The 26,168-nt window shown below is 56.3% G+C and overlaps 13 protein-coding genes across 13 annotated transcripts; 7 read left to right on the forward strand and 6 right to left on the reverse strand.

Annotated features, from left to right (window-relative positions):
* Positions 1 to 164: 164 nt before the first annotated feature.
* Positions 165 to 3,029, forward strand: CONPUDRAFT_153554 (alpha beta-hydrolase; the record flags this gene model as incomplete). The annotated part of the gene is made up of 14 exons (XM_007770257.1): positions 165 to 177; positions 404 to 780; positions 837 to 941; positions 1,002 to 1,144; positions 1,198 to 1,282; positions 1,339 to 1,879; positions 1,938 to 2,003; positions 2,059 to 2,150; positions 2,210 to 2,265; positions 2,318 to 2,402; positions 2,555 to 2,613; positions 2,671 to 2,787; positions 2,847 to 2,915; positions 2,972 to 3,029. 14 exons carry the CDS (start codon positions 165 to 167, stop codon positions 3,027 to 3,029), a joined length of 1,866 nt encoding a protein of 621 aa, XP_007768447.1.
* Positions 3,030 to 3,559: 530 nt separating this feature from the next.
* On the forward strand, positions 3,560 to 6,563 carry CONPUDRAFT_56583 (alpha beta-hydrolase; the record flags this gene model as incomplete). The annotated part of the gene is made up of 15 exons (XM_007770090.1): positions 3,560 to 3,711; positions 3,794 to 4,301; positions 4,356 to 4,469; positions 4,525 to 4,667; positions 4,727 to 4,811; positions 4,870 to 5,410; positions 5,476 to 5,541; positions 5,595 to 5,686; positions 5,744 to 5,799; positions 5,852 to 5,912; positions 5,962 to 6,009; positions 6,070 to 6,128; positions 6,190 to 6,306; positions 6,372 to 6,440; positions 6,506 to 6,563. The coding sequence occupies 15 exons, from the start codon at positions 3,560 to 3,562 to the stop codon at positions 6,561 to 6,563; spliced, it is 2,169 nt and encodes a 722-aa protein (XP_007768280.1).
* Positions 6,564 to 6,722: 159 nt separating this feature from the next.
* Positions 6,723 to 8,616, reverse strand: CONPUDRAFT_82099 (uncharacterized protein). The gene is made up of 5 exons (XM_007770258.1): positions 8,507 to 8,616; positions 8,289 to 8,447; positions 8,214 to 8,234; positions 7,152 to 8,162; positions 6,723 to 7,093 (listed from the first exon to the last, which is right to left on the reverse strand). Exons 1-5 carry the CDS (start codon positions 8,582 to 8,584, stop codon positions 6,920 to 6,922), a joined length of 1,443 nt encoding a protein of 480 aa, XP_007768448.1. The 5' UTR covers positions 8,585 to 8,616; the 3' UTR covers positions 6,723 to 6,919.
* A 475-nt stretch (positions 8,617 to 9,091) lies between these two features.
* On the forward strand, positions 9,092 to 9,456 carry CONPUDRAFT_56150 (uncharacterized protein; the record flags this gene model as incomplete). Its single annotated transcript, XM_007770059.1, has 2 exons — positions 9,092 to 9,226; positions 9,292 to 9,456. The coding sequence occupies 2 exons, from the start codon at positions 9,092 to 9,094 to the stop codon at positions 9,454 to 9,456; spliced, it is 300 nt and encodes a 99-aa protein (XP_007768249.1).
* Positions 9,457 to 9,747: 291 nt separating this feature from the next.
* CONPUDRAFT_165241 (uncharacterized protein) lies at positions 9,748 to 11,896 on the reverse strand (the record flags this gene model as incomplete). The annotated part of the gene is made up of 4 exons (XM_007770259.1): positions 9,748 to 11,040; positions 11,117 to 11,450; positions 11,525 to 11,745; positions 11,812 to 11,896. The coding sequence occupies 4 exons, from the start codon at positions 11,894 to 11,896 to the stop codon at positions 9,845 to 9,847; spliced, it is 1,836 nt and encodes a 611-aa protein (XP_007768449.1). The 3' UTR covers positions 9,748 to 9,844.
* A 488-nt stretch (positions 11,897 to 12,384) lies between these two features.
* Positions 12,385 to 13,034, forward strand: CONPUDRAFT_90076 (uncharacterized protein; the record flags this gene model as incomplete). The annotated part of the gene is made up of 4 exons (XM_007770260.1): positions 12,385 to 12,425; positions 12,475 to 12,821; positions 12,871 to 12,917; positions 12,972 to 13,034. 4 exons carry the CDS (start codon positions 12,385 to 12,387, stop codon positions 13,032 to 13,034), a joined length of 498 nt encoding a protein of 165 aa, XP_007768450.1.
* Positions 13,035 to 14,426: 1,392 nt separating this feature from the next.
* On the reverse strand, positions 14,427 to 15,974 carry CONPUDRAFT_123875 (Deoxyhypusine hydroxylase; the record flags this gene model as incomplete). Its single annotated transcript, XM_007770261.1, has 6 exons — positions 14,427 to 14,723; positions 14,777 to 15,008; positions 15,069 to 15,296; positions 15,371 to 15,552; positions 15,630 to 15,763; positions 15,824 to 15,974. The coding sequence occupies 6 exons, from the start codon at positions 15,972 to 15,974 to the stop codon at positions 14,652 to 14,654; spliced, it is 999 nt and encodes a 332-aa protein (XP_007768451.1). The 3' UTR covers positions 14,427 to 14,651.
* Positions 15,975 to 16,155: 181 nt separating this feature from the next.
* Positions 16,156 to 17,454, forward strand: CONPUDRAFT_123878 (uncharacterized protein). The gene is made up of 5 exons (XM_007770262.1): positions 16,156 to 16,288; positions 16,356 to 16,414; positions 16,476 to 16,573; positions 16,632 to 16,731; positions 16,792 to 17,454. Exons 1-5 carry the CDS (start codon positions 16,261 to 16,263, stop codon positions 17,251 to 17,253), a joined length of 747 nt encoding a protein of 248 aa, XP_007768452.1. The 5' UTR covers positions 16,156 to 16,260; the 3' UTR covers positions 17,254 to 17,454.
* CONPUDRAFT_137128 (uncharacterized protein) lies at positions 17,421 to 18,514 on the reverse strand. Its single transcript, XM_007770263.1, has 2 exons — positions 18,477 to 18,514; positions 17,421 to 18,425 (listed from the first exon to the last, which is right to left on the reverse strand). The coding sequence occupies exon 2, from the start codon at positions 18,262 to 18,264 to the stop codon at positions 17,629 to 17,631; it is 636 nt and encodes a 211-aa protein (XP_007768453.1). The 5' UTR covers positions 18,265 to 18,425; positions 18,477 to 18,514; the 3' UTR covers positions 17,421 to 17,628.
* Positions 18,515 to 19,344: 830 nt separating this feature from the next.
* Positions 19,345 to 21,071, forward strand: CONPUDRAFT_104121 (nuclear control of ATP synthase 2). Its single transcript, XM_007770264.1, has 3 exons — positions 19,345 to 20,124; positions 20,177 to 20,380; positions 20,452 to 21,071. Exons 1-3 carry the CDS (start codon positions 19,771 to 19,773, stop codon positions 21,013 to 21,015), a joined length of 1,122 nt encoding a protein of 373 aa, XP_007768454.1. The 5' UTR covers positions 19,345 to 19,770; the 3' UTR covers positions 21,016 to 21,071.
* On the reverse strand, positions 21,068 to 22,751 carry CONPUDRAFT_165247 (uncharacterized protein; the record flags this gene model as incomplete). The annotated part of the gene is made up of 4 exons (XM_007770265.1): positions 21,068 to 21,393; positions 21,448 to 22,368; positions 22,424 to 22,668; positions 22,723 to 22,751. The coding sequence occupies 4 exons, from the start codon at positions 22,749 to 22,751 to the stop codon at positions 21,287 to 21,289; spliced, it is 1,302 nt and encodes a 433-aa protein (XP_007768455.1). The 3' UTR covers positions 21,068 to 21,286.
* A 242-nt stretch (positions 22,752 to 22,993) lies between these two features.
* Positions 22,994 to 24,133, reverse strand: CONPUDRAFT_165248 (uncharacterized protein). Its single transcript, XM_007770266.1, has 4 exons — positions 23,954 to 24,133; positions 23,761 to 23,888; positions 23,575 to 23,702; positions 22,994 to 23,478 (listed from the first exon to the last, which is right to left on the reverse strand). The coding sequence occupies exons 1-4, from the start codon at positions 24,046 to 24,048 to the stop codon at positions 23,251 to 23,253; spliced, it is 579 nt and encodes a 192-aa protein (XP_007768456.1). The 5' UTR covers positions 24,049 to 24,133; the 3' UTR covers positions 22,994 to 23,250.
* Positions 24,134 to 24,187: 54 nt separating this feature from the next.
* CONPUDRAFT_123888 (exosome complex exonuclease RRP40) lies at positions 24,188 to 26,111 on the forward strand. The gene is made up of 6 exons (XM_007770267.1): positions 24,188 to 24,371; positions 24,438 to 24,587; positions 24,657 to 24,808; positions 24,882 to 25,563; positions 25,684 to 25,872; positions 25,923 to 26,111. Exons 1-4 carry the CDS (start codon positions 24,195 to 24,197, stop codon positions 25,090 to 25,092), a joined length of 690 nt encoding a protein of 229 aa, XP_007768457.1. The 5' UTR covers positions 24,188 to 24,194; the 3' UTR covers positions 25,093 to 25,563; positions 25,684 to 25,872; positions 25,923 to 26,111.
* The last annotated feature ends 57 nt before the right edge of the window (positions 26,112 to 26,168 follow it).

The following is a 26,168-nucleotide window of genomic DNA, read 5'->3' on the forward strand; positions in this document are numbered from 1 at the left end:
GTTCTCAGCGCAGCCCGACGCCGACTCTGGCCTCCAGCGGGTTGAACGTGATGTTAGGAACGGGGAAAGGCAAACGTCTGTTGTCCCCATAACCAATGTAATACGGAGTGTTCATCTTTTACCCAAATGGGGGCGCTCTGTGCCCTCAGATTGGTCTACTGACAATGTTTTGGAGAGGTGCACTGTCTTTTATGTGAATAGCTTCAAAGATATGCACACATACTTCAGTATACACTCCGAATAATCAGTTATTACCAGTACTAGTAGTACTAGATTTACTTATAGCACCCTGTTTCGAAAGACGCCAAAAAAACTGCAGTCGCGAGAGAAATACAGAGAATTCCTGAGAAATTCGCTGTTTTCGCAAGTTTTCGGGTTTGAGGTTTTTCCTGATGTGGTGAAGAAGGCGCGAAATACCAGGAACTTCGTGCCATCCCGATTGCCTCGCTCGACGCAAAGTTCACACTCGGTGAAGCCCATGTGATAGGCCCTTTCCCTGTCCAAACAGCGGGAAACTTCCGCTACGCTGCCCAAGCAGGCCGCCTCATATTCTCGGCACATGTGTACGCAGATGGGGACCTTAAGACGGTAGTCAAGCAGGACAAAGCATACGAAGAGCAAGGGAGCACTGCTTTGGTGTATGACGAGACGTTCGCGAGGCACTGGGACCACTGGGTCGGACCAACACATCAGTCACTGTTCAGCGTGCAGCTTACGAAGGAGGGTGATGCTTGGGCGATGGGCACTGAGTTCACCAACGCTCTCAAGAATTTACGCCATGTAAGCCATGACCCTACAATACAGTGCATCGCTTACTCATCGAGACGGCTTCCTAGAGCTCTCCCAGTGGCGGCGCTGGCGACTTTGACGTGTCGGACACGCATATTATCTATACATGCAAGGATCCTGACCTTCCCAAGGCGATGCACACCAAGCAGAACGTACGACTCCCAACGTTCACCGTCGCATAGGCTTGCTTCTCATTCCGCGTAACATTGCAGATATACATGGTTCCCTTCGATGGTTCGAAAGTCACCGAGTTAACCTCTGGCGAACAAGGCGCAGCCTTAAGTCCCGTGTTCAACAAGGTGGCCGACAAGGTTGCTTGGGTGGAAAATGATGAGGATGGATACGAGAGCGCGAGGTGTGTTCTTTGGTATACGGTATGGTTCGCACGTGCTCACATATGCTTTATAGGATGAGGGTTGTCATCTACGACCTCACCAAGAATGTGCGGTACACACTTACTCAAGCATGGGATCGGTCGCCTAGCAGTCTCGTGGTATGCTTTGTTTGTGCGAGATTAGAGTACGGTATATTCAACGTTTGTATTTTCAGTTCTCGGAGCAAGGTGATTTTCTTTACATGATCGCTGGCGACGATGCTCGCGTGAAGGTCTTCGCGGTCCGCCTTCCAGAGACGCCGGGCGCATCAACGACTCATCCCGAGCTCTCCGCGCACTTTACGCCCCGTGCGCTAACTCACACAGGCTTTGTTTCCGATCTCCATATCCTTCCAGGGAACCGCGCTCTATTCAGCAAGACCTCTTTCCTTGGGCCTAATGACACATACGTCATCCGCAAATTAGACCTCATCGAAGACACCATTCGCCAACAATCATCAGCTGCACCTGCTCCGGTACAAGTCGAGTTAGAACGCCTGACGAACCACTCGGCGCAGAGCCTGCAGGGCAAGTACCTCCCACATGCCGAGGAGTTCAGGTTCAAGGGAGCAGACGACGTCGAGATCCAGGGGTGGATTTTCAAGCCTCAAGGCTTTGACCAAGAGGACAGAAAGAAATGGGTACCGCTGTTGTCTATCCACGGTGGGCCACAGTGGGCGTGGCAGGACCAGTGGTTGTCGACATGGAACCACAGCGGTAAGCGGCTGTCCAAGAGTTCAGGTTGGAGCGTCACTTTTTGAACTGATGAATTCAGTGCTCGCAAACCATGGTTACTTCGTTGTTGCCATTAACCCGACGGGGTCCACAACTTTTGGGCAGAGTAAGCGAATTTAGCCGACTGCGATTAATCCTACCAATGAGGAATGAATGCGCAGACCTGGTTGATGCAATTACTGGCGATTGGGGTGGAAAGCCCTTCATCGACCTCCGGAAAGGGTGGCAGTACGTTTTGGACAATTATCCTCAAGTATGTCTCTATGTTGCTGATCTCGGGGATGCAATGTTGGATGAATTTTACTTTGCCAGATCGACCCCGGCCGTGCTGTTGCTATTGGTGGTAGTTGGGCGGGCTATGCCATCAAGTTCGTCTGCTCTGAGACATTTTCTGCATGACAAAGCTAACACAGTTTACAGCTGGATTCAGAGCAACCCAGACTTTGGGTTCGGCTTTAAAGCCTTGATGAGCCACTCCGGTGTAAAGCAGCCCTTTTCCTTCCTCGTATGTGCGATATTAATTCAGAGCATTGACAGATATTCGACGTAAGATATAGTGCTTATACCACGCATGAACTCTTCTTCGTCAGTCTGATTTAATTTCATCCTATTTATACAAAATGCCCGTGTTCTCATCGGCTGACGGACCATTTCCAGTTCAATCACGACTGGCGGGGTCGGCCATGGGACCCAGAAGCACAGAAATTGTTCGCCAAGTATGTCCTGCATAATATCACTCTGCAGCATTAGAACTCATTGTCGATTTCTCCTAGGTACAATCCCGCCAATTATACTGATAAATGGTCGACGCCGCAGCTGCTCATCCACGGGAGCAAAGACTATTGTGTGCCAGAGACGGAAAGTATTGCAGCCTTCCATACCCTCCTGCAGTGTGTCCCTTTATTACTTCTGTGCTATTCTCGTCCGCTGACCGATCTACAATTCATAGGCGCGGCATACCTACACGATTGGTGATATTCCCTGACGATAATCATGTAATCGAAAAAGATGAAAACTGGTATGTTCAACTTCGACTTGCATTTGTTATTCGTGGTTGACTCGTTCTTGTGTCAGCTTGAGATGGTATGACGAGCTGTTTAGGTGGTTCGACCAGTTCGTCGGAAGCAAGTAGAATGGCGTGGCCGCATCGGCATGAGGAATAGCAATCGACCTTGGGATCGGCCCTTGAATAACGTAGCTCTCAGGCTGATGTGACGAAAGCTAACGAGTTGATTTTTGCACCTTGTATTGGAGACTCAGATTATTCTTAGTATTTTAGAACAGAAGGTATAGCTCAACAAGTGAAGGTCTTTCTCGGGTATAAACCTTGTATTCTCGAATAGTTTATAAGGTGGTGAATCGATAGTGACCGTGTGGTTTCTTCGAGTTGGATCTCATGGTGTGTCCCTTGACCATGCGGAGAGTTGACAGCTATATCAGCCTGAGTCACGAGTGCGGGGAAGAGCACGCGAATAAATTGTTGGATAACGCCCACAGCTGCCTGTCCTGCAAGCCCCATTTACAGAGTTACAGGGTTCTTCGCCCCAGTAGATTATCGCCATGCGACTGCCCACGGCGGTTTCTCTTTCTCTCTTCTTTGGGCTTGCGCTTGCAGCACAGGACCCTTTCCACGTCCCCGACACTTCGTCTAGCACGCCCAGCATGCCTGCCCAGGAATTCGCGTTCAGAGAAGGTGGCAGCGTCCTGTCCCCCAAGGACATGCTGGAGCTGCCACGGTCCGGCGCCGCTGTGGCCAACCCATCGGGCGACCTTGCGATTGTCCCGATCAGCAAGTACTCTTTTGCGGACAAAAAGTAAGTGGATCCGCTACAAAGCCCCTATCACCGCTTGACCTGCTCAACCTATATACTCATTCTCGCCGTCATTCTGCACCAGGAACGTGAAATCTCTTGCCGTTATTGGTCTCGAGGCTGGCCAAGCATCCCTCTCCATCCCTCTCCCTGACGGTGGCGAAGCTTTCTGGCTCGATGACCGCACTCTCGCTCACATCGTTGAGGCTGGCGCGGACGACGCGAAACGCCAGGACGTCCGCGTCATCCCGCTCACCTCCTTCGGCGACAAGTTCACCGCTGGCCAAGCTCAGGTGGTGGGATCCTTCCCCGTCACGACCGCGACCAACTTCCGCTATGTTGGCAAGGCGGGACGCGTCGTCTTCTCCGCGTACGTCCACGCCGATGGAGACCTCAAAACGGTGGCCAAACAGGACAAGGCATACGAAGAGCGAGGCAACACCGCGCTCGTATATGATGAGACTTTTGAGAGACACTGGGACCATTGGGTTGGGCCAACGCACCTGTCACTGTTCAGCGTGTCGCTCGCGAAGGATGGTGAGACGTGGGTGATGGGTACCGAGTTCATTAATGCGCTCAAAAACACCCCGCACGTTAGTCTTAGTTGTCGTCCATCGCTTCCGTATTCTCACGACTCGGCTTCGTAGAGCTCTCCTGTTGAGCCATTCGGTGGTACAGACGACTTCGACGTGTCGAGCACGCATATAGTCTACACGACCAAGGATCCTGAGCTCCCTCAAGCGGTCCACACCAAACAGAATGTATGCTTGCTCAGCTATGTTTATAACCGGTAATATAACGTTCTACGTGTTCCAGGTCTACATCGTTCCTTTCGACGGCTCAAAGGTCACCGAGTTGACCTCAGGCAAGCAAGGCGCGACCCATAGTCCCGTATTCAACAAGCAGGGCGACAAGATTGCCTGGACTGAACTTGACGAGGATGGCTACGAAACGGACAAGTGCGTGACAAAAGCGAGCGTGCGAAGTAATATATAATTCTCTTATACTTGCTTGACAGAGCGAAGATTGTCATCTTCGACCTCACCAAGAACGTCCGCTACACGCTTACTCAATCTTGGGATAGGTCGGCAGATAGTCTTGCTGTAGGTTTTATCCCCTTGGGTCGGTTGTGGAGCCATAATTTCTTGATTACCTGTCTAGTTCTCTGAACAAGGCGACTTCCTCTACCTGACTGCCGGCGACGAAGCGCGCGTCAAGATCCTCACGGTTCCTCTCCCCGAGACACCGAGCACATCGACAACGCACCCCGATCTCTCCATTCACTTCACGCCTCGCGCGCTCACGCAGTCTGGCGCCGCGTCCGGCCTGCAGATCCTCCCCGGCAACCGCGCCCTCTTCAGCCAGTCCTCCTACCTCGGGCCCAACGACGCGTATATCATCCGCAAGCTGGACAGCGTCGAGGACATGATCCGGCAGCAGTCGTCCGCGTCTCCCACTGTGGTGCAGGCCGAGGTCGAGCGCCTGACGAGCCACGCGGCGGAGGGCCTGCAGGGCAAGTATCTCGCGCCGGGCGAAGACTTCCGGTTCAAGGGTGCGGACGACGTCGAGATCCAGGGATGGATTCTCAAGCCGGAGGGCTTTGCCAAGGAGGACAAGAAGAAATGGGCGCCGCTGTTGCTTATTCACGGCGGCCCGCAGAGCGCATGGCAGGACCAGTGGTCGACGAGGTGGAACCCCAACGGTGAGCGGCAGTTTGTGGCATCAGTGGCATAAGTGGAATGAGATGGATGCTGAGGCGTGCAATAGTGTTTACAAACCAGGGATACTTCGTTGTCGCCATTAATCCGTCCGGATCGACGACTTTTGGGCAGAGTAAGTAAAAGAATCTCAACTGCCGTTGAAACCGCTGAGTTTCTTACCAATAGACTTGACCGACGCTATCACGGGCGACTGGGGAGGAAAGCCCTTCGTCGATCTCCGTAAGGGCTGGCAGTACATTCTCGACAACTATCCTCAGGTGCATTGCCTGAAATATAGTATTCGCGAAGACAAGGTTTACTGACGCCTTCTGAAGATTGATCCCGACCGTGCTGTCGCTGCCGGTGCCAGTTGGGGCGGCTACGCCATCAAGTATGTTGGCCAAATATTTGGTCGGTTCATGCAGGTGGCTCACTTATTACAGCTGGATCCAAAGCAACCCCGACTTCGGATTCAACTTCAAAGCGCTGGTCTGCCACGACGGTGTAAGCCCTCTGCTCTTGCTATCGTGTTCGTAACTGACACCTCGCGCAGGTGTTCGACGCCCAGTACAACGGCTACTCAACCGATGAGCTCTTCTTCGTAAGTTACCCGTTTTTTAGATTTCTTCTGCAAAGCCGAAGAATTTATCGCTTTCCGCAGTTCAACCACGACTGGTCCGGCAGGCCATGGGACCCGCAGACGAAGAAGTTGATTGAAAAGTATGTGTGGTGCCTCATATCTCATGACATTATAATTTATGCAATTGCGATCCCGCTCTAGGTACTCCCCGGCGAACCACATCGAGAAGTGGTCGACGCCGCAGCTGCTCATCCACGGGAGCAAAGACTACCGGCTGCCCGAGACGGAGAGCATCGGCGTCTTCCATACCCTCCAGCAGTGCGTATCACATTCCTCCCGCTCCACCAGCTGCTCTGTCTGATTCTCCTCGTGCGATGATCCAGGCTCGGCATCACCACCCGCCTGGTGATCTTCCCCGACGAGAACCACTGGGTGCTCAAGCAGGGTAACAGGTGAGTTCTAACCTACCTGGTGTTTCGAAGAAGGCTGCATCATGGTGCTGATTCACTGGCGACAGTTTGAAGTGGCACTACGAGGTGTTCAGGTGGTTCGACCAGTTCGTCGGGAGTAAATAAAGCAACCGAACCGCAGAAGAATCGATTCTCGTGTAATCCCCCTGTAGCAATATCAGTTTACAAGTTTGCCTCCGGCAATGTGCGCTCTACGTCTGAGATCGCGAATAAATAAGGTGAACGCGCCAAAGAAGTTAAATTTATGTACAGGACACACGTAGAGGCGGGATGGCGCGATAAGATGTTAGCTCTCCACAGATCGGTAGAAATACAGTGTCTCCGGGTACATGAGATGGAAGACTTTAACGAAGAGATGATAAACGACAAGAAAGAACCCTGAAATCAGGCAGGAATCCGAAACGTAGGCGTGATAGCGAAATAATTTAAGTACCGTAAAGTGCCGACGCGTCTAGCGCAAGCTATGACCGCGCCGACTTGGCTGGTAGAGTCTTCCGCCGACTGGTGCTTGCCGCCGTCGTCTTCGCCTTCTTCGCGGGGCCGGCGGACCGCGCGGACACGGGCACAGACGTGGCCGTGGGGGCGAGTCTTCGGGTCTTGACGGGCTGGGAGGCGTATATCGCTTTATGATTTGGCTGCTTCAACGAACGAGTTAATTTAGCTTTCGTGATGTGTAAAAGTAAGAAAACGCACCTCCGCTCGCATATTGAGCTCGTCCTCATCCGAGCCCTCGTGATATTCATCGCCCGAGGACTCCTGTTGTTCCTCGCCTTCGCTGTCGGAGTCGACCTCCACGTACAGACGCTTCGGCGCTGCTTTACGGGCGGACGCGCTGGCGCCAGATGTGGTTATCGGTGCGGTTTTTCGCGCCTTGGACGACGAGGTCGACGATGCGTTAACGCTGGCGCTACTCGCGTTTGTGGCAGACTTGTTCGCCGTCTTTTGACTCTGGCCCTTGGAAGACGACGAAGGCGCGCTCGCGCTGACGTGCGTGGTACTTGACGAGGCGGTTTTCCAGGTTCTCGAGATGTGCGATATCGAAGGGCCCGCTGATGCTGATGTTGAGGTCGAGGGGAGTATCGGGATTTCAATTTCGTCCTCGTCGAGCTCTTCCTCCTTGACGGGCACCGAGACGACGGCGTGTACGCGGCGTATGACGGTCGATCGAGGCCTGCGTTCGCTCTCCTCCAGCAGAGCCGAGGTCTCATCGTCTTCGTCGTCTTCATCATCTCTAATTTGGGTGGGCTTTGCACTGCGTTTTGTACCGCTATGGTACTCGCTCGTCGGTGTAGGAAGTTGGCCAGGCGGGTCCGCTTGCTGGCGGGACGACTTCGGTGCACGCGACGACTTCGAGGCAGCGTTCGACTTCGACTTTGCCTTGGCCGTTCCACGCTTCGACAGGCCGCTTTCGGGCGGGGGACTCGCAGACTCGTACAGCGGCGGGCGAGAGACGGTCTTCGAGGATGAAGCAGACGCGGCGGGGAGATCGGCGTGCCGGATGTTGGGCGTATAAGGCGCGGCGCCCGCATGCGCGAGGTCCGCCACGAGCTGCTCTACGCGTGCGGCGAGGCGCGCGCGCTCGGCCTCGACGCGGAGGAACTGCTCTTTCCAGCTGATGGATGTCTCTTCTAGCCGAAGGCATTGTTCTTTCCAGCGGGAGGCGTCTTCGCGGAGTTCGATAATCGTTTCCTCTCGATGCTTTATCTGCAATAAAATATGAGGAGGGAGCAAAACAACAGGTGACGCCACACTTGCCTTGAGCTCGGCTTTCTCGAGCTAGCGCCCAGGGGTTAGATATGGGTGTATGCGTCCAAAGTAAGGAGAACATACAGATGACTTCCAGTTCGTCGCCTCCTGCTTCCACGTGGCCTCCTGCTTTTTGCTTACAGTCAGGCTCTTGAGGGCATCGTCGCGCTCGCGGCGCGCCTGACGCGCCTCGGCGGTGGCCTCGGACACTTCGGCGCGAGCCTGCTCCTGGGCGTTGTTAACCTGGAGGATATGCGGATCAGAATGAGGCTAAATCCGACAAGCAAAAAGAAGATGCCTACGATGGTGGTTACTGCCCTGTTGAAGGCAGATACAGCGTCTGAGAAGGCGACGTCGGGTGCTTGCTTGCGGGAGCTCATCGTCGGTGGGAACAGAGACGCGGTCTCGGGATTTGCCACGGCCACGACCTGATGTGGCTTGGAAGACGTGAGCGCGTCTCGGACATACTTGAAGCACACCATCGCTATCGCTATGGCTGGGTTGGCGCTGGGCTGGTGCTACTGTGGACCTCTCGACTCCAACTTCAACTTGAACCTGCGTGCTGTCGGCTAGCCTGCTGGCGCCATCAAAACTTGGCGGGTCTGTGTTTTTCCACGGCCGACGCTCGCCGACCCACGGAAGCACGGCGCCAGCTCCAGACGTTGGAAACTGCGATGCGCCCTCTGACATCACTCTGACGTTCTCCTCTGGTCTCTCCCCACCTCACATATATATATAACCTCGCCCATTTCCTCTATGTTTCCTCACTCAAGCCAAACTCACCAACTCACTCGCATCTGTATCACCTTTTGTACCTTTAACGAACTCCATTTATCGTCTCTATCATCATGTCGTCTGCCCCTGAAGGTTACCCCAACCGACACGCCATGGAAAAGGACCTTGCCCACCGCGGCCCTAACAAGACCACCGACGACCAGTTCAAGAAGACGTTCCAGACCGTCGGCCGTCCTGAGACCACGGACCACGACATCCACGAGGACTTCCTGAAGAACCCGCCCAACGTGAGCCCCTAACCTCTGCCTCGCCATCGCCTTCATTGATAATTTACGCGATCTCTTCTATATAGAACCATCCAAGCGAGTTCACCAACTCTGACAACCTGGGCAAGAAGGAAGGTGCCTATGAGCGCGAGCCCATGCAGATGGGCGTTCTCGGCTACGAAGAGACGGGTCGGGTGAAGAAGAGCGCCGTGCAGGGCGCTATGCTAGAGGAGGACTCGGTCCACCCTTGATTGTAATCGGATACTTAGACGGTCAGACGAAGTAACATTGCATCGCAGCATATCATTGTGTATTACCATCGCATACAATCACGCTAATACTTGCCCTGTACATGTGAGGGTACTTCATTTACTTTGTGGGACTTTGTAAGCTGCTCAAGGCTGATGCATATGTTTATCTCCTTGCGTTTTGTATAAATTGGCGTGAAACATATCTGTCTTGCTAGTGCAAGCAGTGATCGGATGACTTGTGTTCAATCGGACATTCCTCGTCTGCCTCAGCAGTTTGCTAGGTATAAAAGTCAAAAATTGAAAGACAATTAATCGTGAAGTAATTCGAAAGAAAGAACAGACGTCCAGGGACACAACAAGAAGTAAAAACCATATGTGCATGAAGCCATTACTCCTCCCCCATCCCATACACCAGCCCCAACGCAACCCTCGCCGCCGCCCGCCGCCGCTCAGCGTCATCCGGCATCAGCGATATCTCCTCCTTGAGGCCCTGCAGCGCACCGAACACGCTCTGTAGGTCGAACGCCTCCAGTTCGGCCGGCGCTGCATCGGAGTCCGTCGCGTCTGACGTTGCTGGTGAACGCGCTTTGAACACGTCTGAAGTGCCACTAGCCGTGATGTTGGTACTGGGTGATTTGGTCGACTGCAGTTGGCCAGCATCGCGACCAAATATCCGCTGTGCGGTCTGCGCGATCTCCGCTTGCGATGGCAGATCTTCGTCCTCGCCATCGCCTGCGCCGAAATCCGATACAGATCCAAGGGAATGGTACGCCACCCCGCTCGAATGATGAGGCGTAAGGTGCGCGTCGTCCTGTGCCGGCGTCGACCGCCCGCTGCCATCTTCACCTTCGCCTTCGCCTCTTGCGGAATCACGCTCGCGCTCACGATCATCCTCTTCATTGAAGCTAAACGTCGACCCGAAGCTCGCGGACGAGCCAAGCCTCCGCCGGGGCGAGTGTGCCTCCACTGCGCCCATGCCCAGCGCCATGCTGTCCGCTCGCAGACGCGACGAGCCCTCTCCCTCCTGCCACGTTCGCGCCGATACTGGCAGAGACAACGTCGCAGCTCCAGCCTCGCCAGACGGGGGTGCGGAGACGAATACCGTAAAATCGTCGTCGAACCCGGTCGCCACGGGCGAGTCGACGAATTCCGCCGCGGCTGTTGACTCCCGCGCGCGCGGATCGACGAAGAGCTCTTTGCTGAGCGAGATCGGTACCTTGTCCTCCGCGTCTCGAGCGTGAGCGTGACCGCCGCCGTCGCCGCCGCCTTCCGCAGACGAATCCGACATCCCGTCGTCCAACCAGCGCTCGAGCGCCGCGAGCTCGCGGGCCATCTGCGCATGCCGCGTGTGCGGGTCCGCTGGGGGCCGCACGAGCCCGCTGAGGTCGTCTAGGTCCGCCATAGAGCCTTCTTCATCGTCCCCCTCCCCATTGTGGTCATCGGCAGTACCGCCCACGTTCACATTGGCATTGCGGGGCAAGCGCGGCGCCCACGTGCTGAGCCGCGCGGGCCTGTCGACGCGCACGAGCGAGGGCCACATGATCGTGCTGAGCGCGTCAACGACGCGTCCGAGGCCCGGGATGTCTGCTCGACAGGCGATGACGGTTTTCTGCATCAGCACGATCGTGTCTTGGGAGAAGGGGAATAAAATTGGGCGCACCATGTCGTCCGCCCGCACCGTCGTCCGTATCCCGATCCTGATTCTCAGCGCCGAGGCTCTCCTCGCGCACATCGACGAACTCGAACCCATTCTCGACGAGGTACGCGTCGATGTCCTCGTCCTCGTCCAATTCTACGCCTATAAGGCTCGGTCCAGGCGCCGATGGAGATAACGGCGGCGGCGGCGGACCTGTGGTATCGTCGAGTTTTGAGGCATCACTAGACGCAGAACCAGAGCCAAAGCCAGCGTTCCGGGGCACACGCACAGCGAGCGCGACCTCAAAGTCGTCCGCATACAAGCGCTTCGCGAGCTGCGTCACCTGTGCTCTGTAGGGCTATAAAACATATAAAACAGCTACGCGTGAGCTCAACCCCGCCCTCGACTCGAGCCAGCACAAAACGAACGCACCTCGCCGTGCGCCCAGACGTACACGAGCGCGGGCACGCCCCTGCGCTCGGTCGGACACGTGGGGAGGTCGTGCACGCGCACGGAGACGTCGGCGGTGTAGTACTTGTTCGTGATCGTCCACGGCACTGTGTGTCCTGGTGCGCTCTGAGTCAGTTCTGAGCCGTTTGATTGGGCTTCTGAAGGAGGCTTGGGGAGAACGAGGGCGGGGTCATGGCGTAGCTCTGGATGAATAGACCGTCAGATCTGCGGGTGTGTCGAGGGAAAGCAAGAAAGGGGAGGGAGATCACTTTGGAGGAGAAATTGGGCGCTCGAGCGGGCGGCTGAGACGAGGAAAATGGAGGAATGGGGATTTGGTGTAGTGTCCGAGGCCATCGCGACGGGGCGGAATCAGAAAGATCTTCAATAATTGAAGCCAATCCACCCCGCACTCTTTATAAACGATCGCGTTGTATCAATACGCTCCTTTACGTGTCCATTAGCTCACTGCCCCTCCGCATCAATCGAAATTCTCCGTGGTGACCATCCACCACTGCGCAAGGCTATGGCCATTTATTCAGTGTTCAGAGAGCTGCGATTCTGATAACAACGTTAATTTGCTGCGGGGTTCGGCGCGTTGCATATCTCGGTACAGTCCGTCGGGACAATGCAAAACACCGTGACACTTTCCTCCAACCTGGGAGCTCAGTGTAGTACTACCTGGTAGTCTCCCGTAGGCAGAACTTTATAATTTATGGAAGATAATCGTTCCTCATAAGAAGGACCATCGTAACAGGTCGTAATTATAGGTCGTAACCTCGCCGTCTAGCACGTTCGCCACCCAACACATTTGCCATCCAACACTTTCTTCGCGTGCAAGCACCATGGCCGATCTCTTCACGGAAGGACTGTTTCCTCCGTACGGGCAAGTACCTACCAGTGCCTACACACCCCCTCGCTCATGCCACCGATAGTCCTGTCCCTGCCATGCCACCTCACATGTGTGAAGGGCCATGCATATACGGGCATATCCTCACTCAGGACAATGTTGACATCTATCGCAAACAGCGAAACGTGGTTGACGAGTCGGATTATAATGATCCTGACTCGGTGGCGTCTGCTGCCTACAACAAGTTTGCGTTCATGGGGTGCACTAAGACTGTTTATGTGGATGATGGCAGTCTTGCAGAATGTCTCGTCTACGTCCTGTATTATCACAAAGGAAAGGTTGCCGACCTGAGGCTGCCAGGTCCGCTCAAAGAGGAAGTAGAGAAGTCCTTGGGCATCCAGGGCCAGGAGCCGAGGTGGTATCGACACCATCGTAGGTGCAACGACCTCACATTCAATGTAGTTTCTGAACCCTCGCACAGAGAAAACCAATGCCGAGAGAAGAGCTGAGCTGCTCGCTCAATACAAGGTTTGGACTTTCATTATGTGTGCTCATTCAATCACTAATTGTGTGCATTGTTAGACCAACGTTTCCACTCCCGCCGACAATACTGCAGTTGCCCAAGTTTCACATGCAAATGTATGACATGCCAATATTAATGTGTAATTTGAGCTCAAAGGATAGGTAGCGAAGGTTGTCAGCTGAAATGAAATTAATCACTACACGCTCGACCTCATCAAGGTGCTGCCCACGATCGCGAGTTCTACCCGTGCGCGTGAAGTCGTATTACCCGATATAATGCAACTCACAACCAAACAACGCGTTTGGAGCTCTTGTCCTGAATCCTATCTCTGCCACTCTAGTTACATGCCCCGAATCGTCAATCAAAGAACCAAGGTTCGCCTACTATACTTCTAGCCTGGTGCTTGAGGGACTGAGTATCTCTCTCACAGGCTCTACGCCTATCAGCATCGTCAGACTTAGGACTCAAGACCAGGACGAAGAGTAAAGCCCGTAGAAAAGTTGACGCGTCTCGGACGGCTTCCGCTAAATCCTCCACGTCTTCAGTGCTCGTCCCTCGTAACCGCTGGGAGCAGTACTGGTATGACAGATTCGGCCCCGAAAAGGCGGCTGACTTCATATGTCCTGAAGAGGAACTTCTTGACCTCTATGGCAACATAATGGGACTCAAGGGAGAAGAATTCGAAGAAGCCATTCGCGAACATCACGCGACGATGGATGCCATGCTGGACCAAGAAGGTGGACCCAAATGTCGAGGCGTACGTCACATACTATCAGCTTGTCTATCACGCGTATAAAGGTGTTTACGGACGTCCGGTTGTTGTACAGATCAAACCGCCACCGGATGCCACAGAAGGGGTTCAGATTGTCGACATCCCCGATTCAGACCATATGGCCATCCGATTCTTCAGCGCAGACCTTGAGAACGATGCTCAGTTTGGCTTCGACTTTTTCAACACCGCGAAGAAAGAAGCCGTTAACTCACCTGACGCCTGGGTCGTCAACGTTATTCCTGAGCTAGGGAGTCTGACGTTGCTGTGTTCAGGCCAGCTCAAGAGCTGGGAAGCTGCCTGGGGTTACACCGGAGACGATATTCCGCCTGGCGAGGAACGCTTTAGCGTTATCGAAGGCGCGATGTGTCAGCTGGATCGTCCGGGGAAGGAGTCGTTCTTGTTCGAGGTGCCCAGACGGCCCAGGAGAGTGCCCCCCGGAGTGCGGTTCGCAACCGCTAGGCCGCTGTAGGATGCAAGGTCCAGTTTCAAGGATGACATCCTACTAGCAATGACTTGCCTACTATTCGCCATATCTGAAACTTGAGCTCTCTGGCTTTGTACACTGTAATGTGCTTCAATTCAAAGCAAACTACCAATGTGGACTTCGTGTATGATATCAAACCCTGAATTCATCGTCATCACTATTTTTTAAACTGCCCAGTATCGAAGTATTCTTCCAGAGATAGTCAAGACCACGTGCGCGCTTCGAAGTCACGCATATGCATATTCGCGCTTCGCGTCGGGTGCACCAGGGTCGCGTACAACCGTGATTGACTGCGCATCACTACCACGACCATCCATCGCTCGACCATCTCCAGCACTTCAAGCAGTGCATGATTCAAACCACAGTCAACTGAAACTCACGATCCACAGCTGACCGAGAAGCGCATCCATAGTCCTCCGTCAGAACCCGTGATATTAAAAATATAAAAGCAAATAAAAGTCCACAGCATCCGACACTCGAGACTCACGACGCAACCTCCACAGTCTTGGCGCCCTCCAACCCATTTGCATACTGAAACTGGTCCGAGTTCTCGTACTGCAATCCCGATATCAACAGATTCCTCACAACATATTGAACCATTGACTCACCTCCCACATATCCAGCGCAACCTGACAGCTCTCGCGCACAACACGCGGCGCGTCCTCCCTGCGCAGCCACTCCTCGAGATGCGGGCGCACCTCAGGCGTACCGATCCCGCCGAGCGCCTCGGCCGCCTCGTGGCGCACCATCTCCTCCTCGCGCGCGTCCTCAAGCACCTTAATGAGCGCGGGCACCGAGTGCGCGGAGAGCAGTTGTCCAAAGACGAACGCGATTTCGTGCCTGGGTGCCGTCGTTCAGCACAGCGTTAGCGCTTCGTAGCGAGGGAGGCGAAGGACGCACTTGAATAGAGCGCTGTCGTCCATGAAGCCGGACGCGAGCGCGTCGACGGCGGCGGGCGTGCCGATGTCGCGCAGCGCGAACATGGCGCGGTATCGCTCGAACAGTGGCAGCTCGGTGTTCAGGAGCGCCGCGCGCAAGCCCGCGATCGCGACGTCGGACGTGTCCGCGGGCGCCTTGCTCGCAAGGAGCGTCGATGTGGCTGGTGCGGGGTCGATCGAGGTGTACGTTCTATGGCATAGACATGCATGGTATGGAATAGTCAGTAACCCTCAAGACAACGCGACCAATGGTGAAGGACGCACGGTATCGACTCGGGGTCCTCACGCGTTCTGCGCACGCGCTGGCCCTCATCGGACGCGTCCCATTCGATCTTGGCCAGCGCGATCTCGCACGTCTCGCGCACGCTCCGGTTCGGGTCGTTCAGGTGCGCCTTGAGCACTGGGATTGCCGACTGAGCGGAGAGCGCGCCCATCGCTTCGGCGGCCTGATCGCACGGAATAGGGGCAGGACGATGTTTGTGAGTGAGAAAGCAGAGATGAAGGAGGGGAGGGGGGAACGGACCTCGTGTCGGACCATAGGGTCCTCTGACATGTTCTCGAGGACGGCGTTGAGGATGGGGAGAGCGGAGGGCTGGCCCATCTGGCCGAGACAGTAGGCGAGCTCATGCTTGAGGAGGGCAGAGTCATCGGCGAAGCCTGGTCATCGCGTAGACATGAGAAGGATAATAGCGTAGACAATTAGCAGAGAAAACACACCTTTTCCAATGATGCGCACTGCGTCTTCGTTTTTGAAGGACTTGAGGGTGAAGAGGGAGCGGAAGCGGTCGTGGAGGGGGACATTGCCGCTCGTGTTGAGCAACGAGGCCTCGAGAGCGTCCAGCTGGGCGTCGACAACGGCAGCGACCATTCTAGTGGTACAAGATTATGCTAATGATACAAAGGAAAAGTCAAGAGATCTGGCTTCAATCTCGTTATCTTCCCGCTCCGGGCACCGATACCCGTGGGAATAATGCGATCGCAGGGGCAAGAAATTATCTGCGTCCCCGAACAACAACTTAGCTTTACTCTCCCTATACCCCACCTGCTCCTCGCTCTGACACAGGTCGAGCGTTCAAAAGTCCCCTAGAAGGACACCGACTCTAGGCCGACACATCCCACCCAGTAGACAAGACACCGGCCTGTAAAATATCACCATGCCCAGGTCAAAACGTGCCAAGATCGGTCAGTGCACTCGTCTTACGGCACATCAAGCTCGATTGAAGCTGTAACTGATATCAGAATGCCGCAGTGTCCCTCACCAAGGTCGCTAAAAAGACCAGAGAGGACAAGTCTACGCTCATCGAGGAGGTGTGCTGTTTAGCGAGAATGCGCTATTGCATTTGCTGACTGACGCTTCTCGGTCCTCCAGGTGCAGCAAAATATCGAAAAGTGGAAGTACTGCTGGCTGTTTGAGGTCGGCGCTATGCGGAATGCATACCTCAAAACTGTGCGGAAGCTGTGGAAAGAGTGTGTTTCGCTCGTTCTTTGTGAATTCTTTCTCTCCTGATGGTTGTGCTGCGGTCAGCTCTGCACGGATATTCTTTGGCCGGGGTGCAGTGATGGCCAAAGCACTGGGCACAACCGTCGAAGAGGAACACCGCCCAGGTCTCCACAAACTCGCCAAGGTACGTTCTCATCCACATAACTGCACACCCCCGCTCACACTCACCCGCCACCCCGCTCAGCAAATAAAAGGCCAAGTCGGCCTCCTCTTCACCGACTCAGAGCCCTCGGAGGTAACCGAATGGTTCGACGACTTCCACCCGCCCGACTTTGCGCGCGCGGGCAACCTCGCGACGCGCACCGTCACGCTGCCCGCGGGGCCCGTCCTGCGCGTGCACTCGGACCCGCCCGAGCCGTTCCCGCACAACGAGGAGCCGCAGCTGCGCAAGCTCGGCCTCGGCACGGTCATGAAGCGCGGCGTGCCGACGCTCGACGCGCCCCATCGCGTGTGTGCAGAGGGAAAGCCGCTGACGGCGGAGCAGGCGCAGCTGCTCAAGTTGATTGGGGAGCGTATGGTCGAGTTTAGGGTTGTCATGCGGGCAAGGTGGGAGGCGGAGAGCGGGGAGGTGACGCAGGTTGGTTCGGGCGTGGTTGTTGAGGATGAGGAGGGTAAGAGTGGGGAGGATGAGGAGATGAGTTCATGAGATTGGGTCTGGTACTTAGAGCGGTAGGAAAGCAGCTCTACTCATGCCCACCTCGTACCAGATATGTATGCGACTCGATTATTTGTCATCTGCCGTCGCTCCGACTTTAATGTCCATTGCTAAGGCGGACGTCATCGATCGTATTGCTGCTTCCATGAATGCATGCTAGAATTTACATGAGAGTCCGATAATTTAGATACGATAAATAGTGAGATCTGGTGCAGTAGGTATTAGGAGTGTTAGTGAATAAGTTTAAGATATTCAGTCATGGCTACGACATCAACGGCATTAAATAGTTCCACCCTGCAATACCGGCACGTCTGGTTGATTCCTTGAAACTAAGGGGGTATACGTTAGATACTGTGGACATTGTCTTCAATTTCGGCGACCGAAAATATACTCAAAAATCTGGCGTGTGTTGATTACACAATTGGCGACGAGGTGAACCGTGTGCCGATACACCTGCCGACACCTCGTAATCACCACCAATGAAAGTTCCTGTAACCTCTTGCTCTGACTGTTAGTGCTCGTACTCAGCTTGTCCCTCACCATGCTTATGACATTGTCTGGGATAAGTACGGCGCCAAGTGACAAAACGCCTACCACCAAGACAGCTGATATGAATATGCTCATGCCGCACGACTGAAGCGTCCACACGAGCACGAGGACACTTATGAGCACAAATATAAAGCCCACAGACGTCGATGCGATGCACAAGATGTAGACGCGCAAGACTCGGGGGCTTTGATGCGAGGGTGCACCGATGTACCGCCTCGAGGGGTCGCGGTGAAGGCCTGCGTCTGGCGCAGTGGGCGCCGGTGGTGAGGCGGTGATGATACTCCCATTCACGGCGTTGTCGATGTGCACGCTCTGAGGTCCACTGTTTTCGATCTGGGCAGGCGGTGGCCCTTCGTGAACTCGCGTCTCGATCTCGGCCACCCTGGACCTCTTGTGTAGGGACAAAGCTGCGGCGAAGGATACAATACCTGGTTTGACAGTTGCGCTGGACATCAGTGTGTGTCTGGGAGTAGACAGGAGGGCTCGCCTGAGAATATGTGGGCTACCAGCGCCAAGAATAGGCCTCCATTTGCCACCACTGTGGGCAGACCGCCATCGGCTCCGGGAACGGTGAGGACGAGTATCCCCGTGTCAATGGCTGCGAGCGCGATTTCCTATGGAAAGCGCTATTAAGGGTGAAGTCAGGAGACAAGGATAGAACATACAGTGCCGGTGATTATCTGCAACGGCTCCTTCAAGGAGTGGGGCATATCTAGGAGGCCTGCGGACACAGTTTCGAGGGTCACGTACTTTATATACTCGTGACTATTGGCACCGGCCGTGCCTTGAGAGAGACTTCCATCTTTAAGCTGTCTTGAGTTTGTCGGTGAACGAGTTGACAATGATCATAGCGGGAAATGAGCCAGAGGTTTAGCGCTATTAGCCCCTGAGGTGGACACTCCAAACGGTGGCTGTGCTGGTGTTCTCGCTATGACGAGCAACGCTGGAGTCGTCAACTATGGCTTCCACTTTCTCGACCCACTTTGCCTCCCATCTCCTCCAGACTACAGACGTCCGCGCCTCTCCTGTAGCACGCTCACCCACAGATAAAGAGCAAACTCTCAATGCTGTCTTAGAAGACTTACAACCACCATTCACTGAGCAAGCCGTAGCACGCGCCATCGACACACTAAAACATTTCCATGAGCAGAACAGCCAAGCGCAGGTGGCGGGGGCGGGGCCGATGAACGAGCTGGAAAGTGCGCTGCATGCAAGCGTCGTGCGCAAGGTCGTGCTTGGGCTGTATATGCTCAGCCTGGACGTATACCTCCACGAAGCCGGGCTCGCGCAGGACGATGCCGAGTGGTGGGCGGACATTGCCAGATCCAGGCGTTCATCTGCACTGTATCTCCTGCAGAGTAAGCCGTCTCCTCCAAAACTCTCCAACCACTGTAGAGACTGACTTCAGCCACGACATGAACTAAAGCCCTCCCACTACGCGTCTCCCGCGCCCTCGAATCCGCACGCGAAAGCACCGCCCAAACAGCCTCTTCGCTCGCGCAGGACCCCTCGCCTTTACGCATCCCCTTCACGCTCACCCTCTTCCCGCACACCAACACCACCTCCCGCGGCTACCCCAGTGCCACTGCGCGCCACTTCCGCCCGGGGCTCAACGCCGCCGCCATCACCAGACTCGCGCGCCCCGAAGAGGCCGGGCGCCTCGTCTCGAGCGCGGGTCGCGCCCTCGCGCGCCTCCGCGCGGCGCTCGCGTCGTACGTCGTCCTGCCGATAACACTCGCGCGCGACGAGTGCGAGCTGCGGCGCCGCGAGCTCACGCGCATCCGCGACGCGCGCGCGGAGGCCCTCGGCAGGCTGCTCGCCGCGCGGCCGCACCTCGGGCGCGCGCTCGTCAGCACGCAGGACGTCGCCGGGGGCGGTGGGGCGGTGCTCGCTGTGTCGAGTGGCATCGAGCCGTGTTTGGCGCTCCTTGCGGACGCGCTCGGGGAAGATGATGTGATCATGCGCGAGGAGACGACGGGTGACGCGCTGAGCGCGCTGATTGCGCTTAGGAGCCGGGTGTTTGATAGGCGCGGTGGGCAGGACGGTATGACGCTGTATGAGAACAGGCCGTCTCGGCTCACGCTGCTGTGGCCGCGCCTTGTGCTTGTGCCGCCGCTCGCGCTCATGGCGGCGCGCTATGCGTGGGCGTCGCGCGGCTCGTTGCGGGAGTTCGCCGGCGACGCCGCTGAGACGGCGGGGAACTTTTACAGGGACTGGCTCGTCGAGCCGGTTCGTGGAGTGTTGCATACGATTAGGGCGGGCAGCGAGGGAGGGATTATCGTTACCAAGGAGGCTGTCGATGCAGATTTAGCTGTGAGGATCACCTTTGCTGCTTTCAAAGAAATTATATCTAATGCCTCCTTAGTCTTTGGAGCGCATGTCGCTGTCTCTTGCCCAGGAGAAGCTGAAATACACCAGCGAGCAGCTCGACGAGCTCTCCCGCCAGATACGCACGGGCGACCTCACCACCGTGCTGAGACTGTACGAAGAAGACATCAAAACGCCCCTCCGGTCCGCCGTCGGCGGCTCGCTCATCCGCTCTGTCCTCGTGCAGGTCCAAAAAGCCAAGGTCTGTCTATCCCTTGCTTACACAAAACACCCGACCCGACTCAACTAAAAAAATATATCAAATCCCACCAGGTCGACATCGACCAGGCGCTCAAGGGCATCGACAAACTCCTCAAGTCGCAGGAGCTCACGTTCGCGTTCGTCGGCGTCGCACCCGCGTTCGCGATCGTCTACGTTACCGGCGGCTTCCTCACGAACTTCTTCCTCAGCCCCGGGAAGCGCGCCGTCGGCGGCAAGCGCCGGCGCATGGGCGTGTGGCTTGCCATGCGCCGCGTTGAGCGGCTGCTCATCGTATCGCCCAGGTCGCTCCCTACCGACGTTGCCCCGTCGCTGTCGCCGTCGCCGTCGCCCGCTGCTGCAACGACGACAGGTTCAACGCAACAACAACACTTGCAGGACGGGGGAGACGCGATTCCGCCGCTGACGGCAGGCCTGCTGCTGCTCTCGGTGACGCACCTGCGGCAGTTCGCGGAGCGCAGCCTGCCGGGGCGGTCGGCGCTGCGCGAGGGCTTCCTCGAGGATGTGCGGGACCTGGAGGACCCGGGGCTCGGGCGGGCGGAGAAGCTGCGTGTTGTGGACCGCATGTGGAAGAGCTGGGGCGAGACGCTCGGGTGGACGCGGCAGGCGCGGGTGTGAGGCTGGGTGAGGTAGTTCAGGGGACGATGATATATAATATAGCACTTGGACCACTAATTGATCAACTTGGGATTTCGAGCAGATCGCATGTGAGCGTAAGCGGGAAAGGACTCGTGTATCGCAGCAGTGAGAGGGTATGTAGATTAAGCAAGATGGGTCATCATCTATATAATGGGCATATGTTTCCGTGATTAGATTGGTATAACTTGGGTTAGATTCGTGTGGGGATCGTAAACTCCGTTTAGTGAGTGAGACGGTGATGATCCAATATTCACGATCGTAGGCTCATCACCAAAGGTATCAGGATCTGGCGGGCGGGGCTTATCGCGGGCGGGAGCATGTGTGCGCCAGCCAGGCCCCGCTTGTGCCACGCGTCCACTGTACAAAGGTCAGGAATCTCTCCTGACAAACAAACACGGCAAAGAGACTCACCTAGCGGCTGGCCGAGTACAACAACGCAGAAATACAACCACACCATCCCCCAGCGCCCGCCGACCCTGCGGCCCGTCACGCGCCTCCACACGCGCTCGGCGATGAGCAGCGGCGCCTGCAGCGCAAAGAACACGGGCACGCGCCAGTCGAAGCCAAGGCCCATGCCGTACGCCGCGCACTCGTGGTAGAGCCCGCTGCCGACGAACGTGCCGAGGACGAGCCCGAGCGTTCCGCCGGCGACGCGGCCCGCGTACCCGCCGAAGACGAAGAAGACCTCGCGCAGGACCTGGTGCCAGCGGCGCGCCCAGAAGACGTGCAGCGAGTCGCTCGCGAAGGGCGCGTCCATGATGGGCGGCCACGATGCGGGCGCGTCGCGCAGGACGCCGACGGCGAGGAGGGTGAGCAGGGCGTAGACCATTTCGAAGCCGGCGTATAGGGCACAGCCGGTGGCGAAGTGCAGGGATGTGCTAACGAGGTAGCGCTGTGGGAGGCGGAGGGAGGGGAAGAAGATGGTGCTGCCGTAGGGGGAGCCGACGCCGGGGACGAGTTTGAGGAGGGACTCGATGAGGTCGAGGGCGAGGAAGCCGAGGAGGAGGCGTTTGAGGGTGGCGAGGAGGAAGAGTCCGCGCGAGAGCGGGCGGGTGTCGTGGGGGATGTAGACGCCCTTGCCGTATCTCCAGCCGATGCCGCGCATGGAGAAGACAAGGGCGAGGGCGTCGTGGAGTTTGGCCCAGAAGCCGGGGAATTCGTCGGGGCGGTGGCCGTTGGCGGTGCCGTTGGCGGGTTTGGAATCGGAGAGAGGCTTGCCGTCCGGGGTGGTGGATTTCTTGACGTCGGGCGCTATCTCGTCATCACGGAGCATGCCCTCGTTGTGGAACGCGTACGAGGAGGCTTTGGCACATATAGCTTCTGCTAGCAAGCCTACAAGTGCGAGAGTTCATCGATTCCCTATCCTTTGTAGAAGGAGTCCGCTCACCTTGGCACCAGTTGTACACATTGAAACGGGGGTCCTCCCATACAAAGTGGGATGCAGTGCCAATGGCTGCTGCAAAGACTATAGGCAAAAGCAGCAGGCGGAGCAGGTGGGTATCTGGGCGGCGAGCGAGATAGGCGAGGGTGATGAAGGGTATGACGGGGACGAGAATATAAGGGACATGGTTCTTGTTGACGGGTATGCGTTCGTGCGGGTATGGGACCAGAGTGCGAAACGCGTCATTTGCCCTGTCGATGAACCAGTCAACCACTGACACAGGTTTATTAGAAATGAAAACTCACCAACTAGTGACTATGTCTTGAGCCTGCATAATAATTCAGAGTCTAGGATATCGAAGAAAGCCAAGGGAGGTGGAGGACTCGGAGCCTGCGGAGAACGCATTGGGGCAAGTCCACGTTGAGGACAGCGTCATCAAATAACACACGGCAGATGACAGAGTCCGTCTTCGTCATCCTCCCCCACCACCGCTTCCGATGCACACTAACCTATCTACGGCATAGTCTACTTCCTAGCACTAGCATTTCCTTCGTGTACTCATCGGCCGATGGTATTGCAGAATATCGTTTTCAACGAGATTTCATCCATGTACTGTTTACAGCGCCAAAGCGCACGGGTCGCGCATCCCGTCACTACATCAATGCAAGAGGCTGACTGTCGTATGAGATAATAACGTCGTGATAGAGATAGTCCAAACCTCGAATTCAGCTGGCAAATGGCCCACAGTCACTAAAATTCCATCAAGCAAGAAATACAGATAAGCAGCACGTCTCGGCGTACCCATCAATATACTACAAACACCATCCACGCCTTCAATCCTCTCGCCACGCCACATCCCCTGCCGTCCATCGCTCTACCCACATCGCGCGCTTGTGGTACAGCTTCCGCATCTCCTTGAACTCCCGCACAAAATCATCGACGTCCTTGCCGCCCTCGGTGCGCGCTGCCTGGACAAAGGCGGATGCAGCTGCTTCTGAAGCGTCGTCCTGGGCCGTCGCTGCGTGCCGCAGTCTGAGCAGAAGAAATTGGGGGCTGAAGCGCTATTTCGTGGCGTGAAGCATCGCGATATCAAAGAAGCAGGGATCGAAGCATCGTGTAAGAGTGTTAGACAGGATGAGATGAGGACAGCAGCGGACCTGGTACAGCTCCTTCTGCTCGCGATCGATCTCTTTCCAGCGCGCCTCGAGCGTCTTGGCCTCGTCGAACGCGGCCTTGGTGTCCTCTCTGAGCGCGTACAGTGAATCCTGCAGATTCAAGTTGGTCTCTGTAGGCCAACGTCGATCGAAATGAGCATATCCCGACGAGTGATTATCCGTACGTACGCGCTATCGATTCGTTGGCGAGCCCCAGCTCGCCCTGGCTCTCGTAGAGCGATTGGACGCGGCCAAGCGAGTGGAAGACGGCCTGGAAGTAGGCGGGGTCACGGAGCAGGTCCTCTAGATCTTCGCGCCTGCCCAAGATCTGGCGGTGAGCATTAATATGATGCAATAGCTGAGCCCTAGGGAGGATATTCACGAGAGGTGCGCGAGCTCGGGGTACTCCGTTGTCAGAGGGGTCACTGGCTGCGTTTGGGAAGACGGCCCCGGTGTTGATGATAATGTCGAGGCCATTGGACAGCAAGATAGGTGAAAGCGTTACAGAATCCAGCCCTAGATGAAGGAGAGCGCGAGATGAAGGCAGGAGTCGAGAATGACGCACCCGCGCTTCAGTTCCATATCCGTCTCCGCCTCCTTTCTTCAGCCCGCCCACCACGATCATGGCCACCGCCATCCTGCCCGGCGAACTCGTCCCCGCCCAGCACGTCAACCTCAAGCTCGGCCCCGGCCTCCTCCAAGCATCCACAACCGAGAGCCCGATCCTCGCCACCCGCGCGGGGGCGCTGCACCACTCCCCGAACGGCGCCCGCTGGTGGGTCGAGAGCAATGCCCGGCGGGTGCGTCCCCTCCCCTTTTCTCTCCGGCTCTCGTATTGACGAGCAGACTCAATGATGGGCTAGTAGTATGTGCCGGCGGCGCAGGAGTCCGTCATCGGCGTGGTCACCGCGCGCGGCGGCGAGGCGTTCCGCGTCGACATCGGCTCCGCGCACCACGCCAACCTCGACGGGCTCGCGTTCGAGGGCGCGACGAAGCGCAACCGGCCGAATCTCAAGGTGTGCTCCCCTTCCCCATGTCTACCCTTTACTGTAAACTGTAATGAACGCTCGTTGTACCGGCACTAGGTCGGCACGCTCGTGTACGCGCGCGTCTCGCTCGCGCACAAGGACATGGAGCCCGAGCTCGAGTGCTTCGACGCGCAGACGCACAAGTCCGACGGCTTTGGCGAGCTCAAGGGCGGTCTCGCCGTCACCTGCAGTCTGAAGATGTGCCGCATGTACGTCGCACCTCCCTGCGCCTCTGCCTGATCTCGCGCGCAGCTCTCTGATACTACCACCGCGGAACGACAGGCTCCTCGACCCGTCTCATTTCCTCCTCCCTTTCCTCGGTGCTCGCTTTCCGCTCGACGCTGCGGTCGGTGTGAACGGGCGTGTGTGGATAAGCACGAAAGACGCCCAGACAACGATCGTGGCGACACGTCTGATCGAAGCCGTCGATCCTGACGGCGGAGGCATGGACGAAGCGGCTGCGAAGATTTTCTTCCACAAGATCAACAGCTAGTCTACTGGTGGATTTCTGAGTTGAGCATCGCTTGGGACGGCGAGGGAGAAGTTTCAAGGAAGAGTGTCTGCAATTAAAGTACAACTATCAATGTAGTCCTCTATATATGCGGGTAATTAGTCGACATTGTACCAAAAAGAACATGCTCCATACAAAGTTAGGGTCACACCACTCGTCCCATCCCAATCAATCATCCTCCATCCTCGCCCGCTTGGCCGGCTTGCGCCCCGTGCCGACAGACTCCTCGTCGCTGATCTCGGTCGTGCTCCGTCTGAGAGCGGCGCTGGCGCGTTTTCGCCGCTGGTATTCGCGGTCCCGATTCTTCTTGTGCTGAGCTGCTGAAAGCTCGGGGTTACGTGGTGCGGGGGGCAAGATGACTGTGGGGGGACCGCCGCTTGCCGCGGGCGTACCTCGGCCGGGTGCTTCGTCTCCCGCAGCGGACTCGTCTCCTTCGCCTAACAGATCGAGAGACTGGTTTCACCACCAGCGTATAGGGGTGTCATTGGTTGTGTGTGGTTTTGCCAGACAGGTTGCGGACGGTCTGGTGTTAGTTACAAGCCCGGTATATCTGGGTGTGTACGTGGGGTGCACCTTCTGGTATGTTGTGCTCGAGGATGAGAAGACGCGGTCCGCATCTGTGAGCTCGTATTTCTTCCTGGCAGCGGCTGTCTGGTTCTTGAGGTAGCCGTCGAAGCCGTGCACGACGTTGCCGCCGTTGTGCGCGTTCGTCTCGGTCAGGTACGCGCCTTCGAGAGAGTAGATTTGGACCTCGAGTTGCGCCTGGGTGCAAGGTGAGAGAACATGGGGGATAAAGGTGGAGGGTGGCGTACGAGTTGCTTGTCCGCCGCGCGCTTCTGGGCAAGCATCTTGACGAGCTCCTCCTTGACCTTGTCATAGCGCGACTTTTCCTCTGGCGTTGGCTGAGTATCTTGCCGCGACATGTTATGCGATCAGTGAGCGAAGGATATTGAGTCCCCCCAGCCCTCCCCCAAGGATATTCGAGTCCTAGTACAATTAGCCCTGAGGAGGTTAGGAGCACAGTCCCAGACGCGGTCTGACTTTGGCGCGCGTGGTGG

Source organism: Coniophora puteana, assembly GCF_000271625.1.
Source record: "Coniophora puteana RWD-64-598 SS2 unplaced genomic scaffold CONPUscaffold_6, whole genome shotgun sequence".
NCBI classification, from domain to species: domain Eukaryota; kingdom Fungi; phylum Basidiomycota; class Agaricomycetes; order Boletales; family Coniophoraceae; genus Coniophora; species Coniophora puteana.